Source organism: Corvus cornix, chromosome 2, assembly GCF_000738735.6.
Source record: "Corvus cornix cornix isolate S_Up_H32 chromosome 2, ASM73873v5, whole genome shotgun sequence".
Taxonomy (NCBI): domain Eukaryota; kingdom Metazoa; phylum Chordata; class Aves; order Passeriformes; family Corvidae; genus Corvus; species Corvus cornix.
In genome coordinates, this window is record NC_046333.1 from 22,561,128 (window position 1) to 22,567,238 (window position 6,111).

The 6,111-nt window shown below is 40.3% G+C and overlaps 1 protein-coding gene across 2 annotated transcripts; it reads left to right on the forward strand.

The window, feature by feature from the left end:
* The first annotated feature begins 690 nt into the window (after positions 1 to 690).
* NEUROD6 (neuronal differentiation 6) lies at positions 691 to 4,210 on the forward strand. 2 transcript variants are annotated; one of them, XM_010398585.4, is made up of 3 exons: positions 691 to 884; positions 1,241 to 1,502; positions 2,302 to 4,210. In XM_010398585.4, the coding sequence occupies exon 3, from the start codon at positions 2,323 to 2,325 to the stop codon at positions 3,334 to 3,336; it is 1,014 nt and encodes a 337-aa protein (XP_010396887.1). In that variant the 5' UTR covers positions 691 to 884; positions 1,241 to 1,502; positions 2,302 to 2,322; the 3' UTR covers positions 3,337 to 4,210. The 2 variants fall into 2 exon arrangements, with proteins under 2 accessions (XP_010396887.1, XP_010396888.1); XM_010398586.3 differs by lacking the exon at positions 1,241 to 1,502.
* Positions 4,211 to 6,111: the final 1,901 nt, after the last annotated feature.

The following is a 6,111-nucleotide window of genomic DNA, read 5'->3' on the forward strand; positions in this document are numbered from 1 at the left end:
CATTGCAACATGCCAGAGAAGGTCAGGGACCAGTGAGCCCTGGCACATGCTTTGGAAAAAAAGGCATGATTTGTTAAATCTTCATGCTGTATGTCCAGTTTTCTACAAACACCTCTTTTATTTTGCAATATCAAAAAACACTAAGGGATGTGAGGGAAGGATTTCCTACAGATGGCAGGAGGTTTGCTCCTATTATTCTGTGCTGTGGGGCAACAAGCTGCACTCAAAAACACCCCACACCCCAGCAGCATCACACAAATACTACTTTTTGTGACCATGCTATGCGTTATAGCACCAGCATTACTTCCCCATTACTGCTTTCCTTTCCTTGCCTTTTCTTTTTTGTCCCTGGGTACCAGGTGCACTGGAAGGACTTGGATCAATACAAGACAGCATTTCTCATATAAACAATACCATATTAACAACCACAGGGCATCTGTACCTGTAGGCAGGGATAGCACCAAATGCTGGCATGTCTATCCATGCAGCTAGACTGCTAAAAAGAAGCAACTACAGTGGAAATGCACCTACTGTATGTGAAATGCTGGTGCAGAATTTTTTTCTTTCCTTTTTTTTTTCTATCAGTCTAACCTTCTGTGTTGATACATGAATGCTGGTACCCACTTAGAGGGATGCCAGATGATCAGTGCAGAATGAAGGTCCCAGGAGAAAGGCTCACGTGGTTTTCTCTGCCCCATGACGTCACTAGCAGATGGCATGGGTACCAGCTCTGGCAGTTGGCATCAATGTCACTTTTTAGAGATCAATGAGATAGAGCAGATATACACAGATCTAGACTCCAGGAGACGATGCGGCATTCAGACTGAAAAGATTTGGAAGGCAAAAAATGAAAAACTGATTGTTGAATGAAATAAAAAGCTAAGGTAATACAAATAAAGATATATTTCAGTTGGTGTTGGGTGTGCATGCAAGTGTTTAAAGATACAGTAACATTGTCTTGTATTTTATGTATGCTATTTACTGTCTAATAACTCCTAACATTTTATTCTTCTGATGCAATTACAAACTTTCATTGCTTTTATGTAATACTGCAAGTGTGTAGACAATACTGATAGAGTTAGTCTTTGACTGGGGTTTTTGTTTAATTTTGTTCTGTTTAAAAGTCCCTGCATTTGCTTTGCTTGTCTCTTTGAAGTCCATGGGATACAAGCTTTTGCTGCTCCCAAACTGCAAACAAAAGCAAAGTGATTGGGAAAAGGAAATTATTTTTCCATTCCAGGCTGGATTCTGAGCACACGTGCAGGATTACAGTCAGAATCTACAGACCGCTCCTGTCAGCTAAGAGCTGGAGGAAGACATCTGAGCCTCGCAGAACATAAACACTGCTATAGCGTGCAGGGAATTTTTCACCTCCCCCCCTCCCCCCCATTGATGGGAAAGAAAAAAAAAAGGAGAAAAGAACAAGAAAAAATCAAATAAATTGATTCTAACTAAAGAGATAATATCAATTAGAATTTTTGCCTGAAAAAGGGAAAAAAAAGGTAGGGAGATTTTATTTCCTAACTCTAATCTGAATACACTTAGGGTTAAATAGTCCTGATTTTTGTCTTAAAATGAAATAAGTATTATGTGATTTTAATACAAATAATTAGGAAAAATGTTTTGGCTTGAATTATATTACTAGCTGAGTGATTTGGGGGGGGTATATTCCATTTTTTTTTTCTTCTCAGCCACTGTAACTTACTAAAGTTTAATATCTTGATACATAAAGGAAGAAATGTGGAGGGGAAAAAACCCACAATTTTGAAGTATAAGTCAAAAAGTCAAAAATATTTACCATCAGGTAATAGCGATATGGCACTTTTTCAATTTTAAAACTGCACTCGGTCTCCTCATTTTTTCACCCAGGGGAATTTGGATTAATGAAATTTCTGTATTGCTTTATCACGTTTTGCATTTCTTTGAATTCCATGATGGTGAGAGTTTGTAGGATTTGTTTAAAAATAAAATAAATGAGCAGGGAGCTAATTGTACATTTAAAATATCGATTTACTCTACATTTATCTGTGAGAAATGTGGCTTTTTAGTTTCAGGGTCATATGTTTCAAGTGATTTTGGAATTCTCAACAGCCATTATCTTTTAAAAAAGTGGGCATTTTCAACTGCCATTTTATTCAAAAAATATAGATTGATCATTTGTACACACACACACACACACACACATACACTCATATACAGAGAGCTTACGCACAGACACAAGTAAGGTGCATGAGGCTGTCTGTGTGAGTCGGGAAACTTTGAAAATGGAAATATTTAAACATTGTGCTGGCATTCTTTCAGGTAACTTAAGATTATAGAACCATGTTAACACTACCATTTGATGAGTCTGTTGTAATGCCAGAATCCCAGATGTGTAGAAAGTTTCCCAGAGAAAGTGATGACCAAAAGCAAATGAAGAACCCAGAAAGCTTTTCAAAGCAGATCATCCTCCGAGGAAAGAATATTAAAAGATCTCCTGGAGAAGACACAGAAAAAGAAGAGGAGGAGGAAGAGAGAGAAGAGGAGGATGAGAATGGCTTGCCGAGGCGAAGGGGTCTTAGGAAAAAAAAGACGAGCAAGATAAGGATGGAAAGGATTAAATTCAGGCGTCAAGAAGCCAATGCTAGAGAGAGGAACCGTATGCACGGCCTTAACGACGCTCTGGACAATTTAAGGAAAGTGGTCCCTTGTTATTCTAAAACACAAAAACTGTCCAAAATAGAAACTTTAAGACTAGCCAAGAACTATATTTGGGCTCTTTCTGAAATACTGCGAATTGGCAAGAGACCTGACCTGCTCACCTTTGTCCAAAACTTGTGCAAGGGTCTGTCCCAGCCAACTACAAACTTGGTGGCGGGATGCCTGCAGCTGAATGCCAGAAGCTTCCTAATGGGCCAGGCAGGTGAAGGTGCCCATCATACCCGCACACCCTACTCCACCTTCTATCCTCCCTACCACAGCCCGGAGCTTGGCACCCCCCCAGGGCATGGGACACTTGACAACTCTAAGTCCATGAAACCATACAATTACTGCAGCGCTTACGAGTCCTTCTATGAAAGCACTTCCCCTGAGTGTGCCAGCCCACAGTTTGAAGGTCCCTTAAGTCCTCCCCCAATTAACTATAATGGGATATTTTCCCTGAAGCAAGAGGAAAGCTTGGACTATGGCAAAAATTACAATTATGGCATGCATTACTGTGCAGTGCCACCCAGGGGTCCCCTTGGGCAGAGCTCGATGTTCAGGTTGCCTACAGAGAGCCACTTCCCTTATGACTTACATCTGCGCAGCCAGTCTCTCACCATGCAAGATGAATTGAATGCAGTTTTTCATAATTAATGAGGAAAATGAAAATAAACAGTGGTCATTCACCTCCCCATCTAATTAAGAGCAAGCAGATGCTTGGGCACTGCATAATTGGCACAATTTTATTTAAAATGTTTACTAGTTCCTAAACTGTGTTTCAGCTATTGTGAGGATTTTCTGTGTATTAATAAACCCTTTTTCTGATAAGTATTTTTTTTTGGTCTGTAATCACTGTGAGAATGTTTCCTCCCAGAGGTTTTCTCCCTCCTTTTTAACTTTTTATTTCTCTATTTGTTTGATTTGTTGAGCAGTGTGTCTGAACAATATTACTGAAATAAAAGCATACACACTGTGTAAAGTCAATGTCTATTTTGATTGTATAATAATTATACAAATGCATGTTATTGAAATCAGATTAATAAAAATTATGTATTTATAATTGGTAGAAAATATATATTATGTATTCAAGGAGAACTGGATTAAAAATTTTAAGAACTTTAAAGTAATTATACAGAATAGAGATGGGCTTGCAATATGCAGAGGTGAGGGGGCAGCAATACTGAAAGCTATGCAAATTAAAAAAGGCAAATGAACAAAAAAAAAATTGTTTTTGGTTTGTTGGTTTTTGGTAAGCTAAGGAAAAACAGTGATTGTCATTGACATCATTCAGCCTGACTTTAGAGTGTTGCTGACAGAGGCCACATGATCATATTTAGAAGATGTTGTCGAAAATTTGCCTGAGTTATTTTGACCATATATAATCAGCACTTTTTATTTGTATTATTATGACTTCAGATGTAAAGGTTTGTTAAAAAAATGTATGACTGTGGTTTCTCACTACGTACTTAAAATGCAATTAAAGATAGATGTCTCCACTTTTAAAATACATCTATTAGATGTGATACTGTATTTTGTCTGATACTTATTATTTCACAGTATACAGCTGCCTTTGGTCTTGCCTACACACCTTTCTTCCCAGGAAACCCATAATGCTCAAGTCTGGGGTTGGAAATCGAGAATTACCAGGGTGAACCTCATGCTATTTTCAGAAGGATGTATCAGCAATGCAGTAGATGCAAAATACCACAAAAATAGCTGTGTGCTAAATGAAACACAGGTTATGGGGAGAAGGTAACTTTATATCTCAATGAAATGCCAAATTTCATATAGGAAAGGGTCCTGAGCTGACACATAGGACACTAGCTGCTCTTCCAGCTCTGGCTCATGGGGGAGTGGTAGGAGCATGAGAACAATAGGAACTTCAGAGAAAAGGATTTCCTGGACATTGCTAAACTTAGTGTTGACTAAAAAACAGCACCAGTAAACTACAGATGCATCTGCAACCCACACTAGTTCAGCAGCTGCAGAGTCAGAGGTAGTTCAGCAGCTGCAGAGTCAGAGGTCTGCACAGTCCTGCACACCTTAAAAGACTTGAGCTTAGCTGAGCCTCAGTTGTTTTCTAACCAGCTAGAGCTATTTATCTATAAGCTCATGAGTGATAAAATGAATGAACCGTTGATCTAAAAGCCAACAGTCTTTAAACCTCTGAATGAGCAAAACCTCTTTATTATGATGGATAAATAGCAGCTATCTGACAAGCAAAAGTACTCTTCTCTGAATGAGGAGGGAATACTTTTTTAAAAGCTGTATAAAACGTGCAAATTCTACATGCAAGTTGGAAGCCCCTGGCTGAATCACAGTCTGGGCCACAGTTTGTTAATGACACATCAGTCTCAGAGCTTCACTTGAGTACACAGCTGGACGAAGACGGGATGGGCCAATTTCTTCTGATAATTTGACTAATGTCACAAGCAAGGCTTGTTGTAAACAGTCTGCCCTGTCAAGCATTGTAGCTCCCTCAGGACAACCACAGCCTGACATTCATCTCTTCTAAGTAAGACCAGGCCTCCCCCAGCAGAGAAGGGGAACATGTTCCCAAGTTTGTATCAGGGTCTAAGTGCTTTCAGGTTTGCAGAGGTAGAGGAACAGCCATGGGATTATGTTCAACCAATATCCTCTCTAGGCATAAATATGAGACCAAAATTAAGTCTTTTGGAGCAGAGTCTTGGGCCAAATTTCTGGGGTTTGGCTCAGGATCATCCCCTGTTTCCTCAGGGTCAGGAACCATGGAAGGTACAGTCAGCCGTTTTCTGCCTTGGATGAAAGGTGATGATGATGACTGTCAACTCAAAAGCATCCCCAGGTGTTCTGCACTGAATATAGGAGGGATTTGAGAAAAAAGAAGACTCTAAAGTAGATTGTGTTTGCTGTTACTCAGAATTAGCTGATATTCAGCAAGGCATGGAAAGGTGATGGGAGAGAGAAGGGGGAAGAAACCAGTCAATGAGGCAAAAGCACGCAATCTTGGGCACAGATTCATGCACACTGAGAAATAATAATATATAAAAAGGAGCTGTAGGCAAGAGGGCCCAGAAACAGGGGATCATTTGCGGGGGGGGGGGGGCAAATAACCCCCCCCCACTGAGCAGGGGCAGCAAACTTATCTAACCAATTTTACTAAGAGAAGCCTCTTCTAGGAGGCTGAACGTTCACCTTGCTGCACTGTGGGAGGGTCTTTGCATAAGTTGAGAATGGTGTGAGGAGGTAGCCGTAAAGTCCTGCACCACGGGAAGGAAATGTCTACCACAACACATCCAGCAGGAACCCAAGGGGTGTTCAGTCTTCAGGCTCTGAGACCTGGGGGTCTCCGACTCTGTGGCCCTATATTAACTCAATAACTCATGGGCCAGTTCCTGTTTCCCCTTCTGGCAGCAGAGACAAAGGGAAAGGGGAAAAAAAATTCCTGCC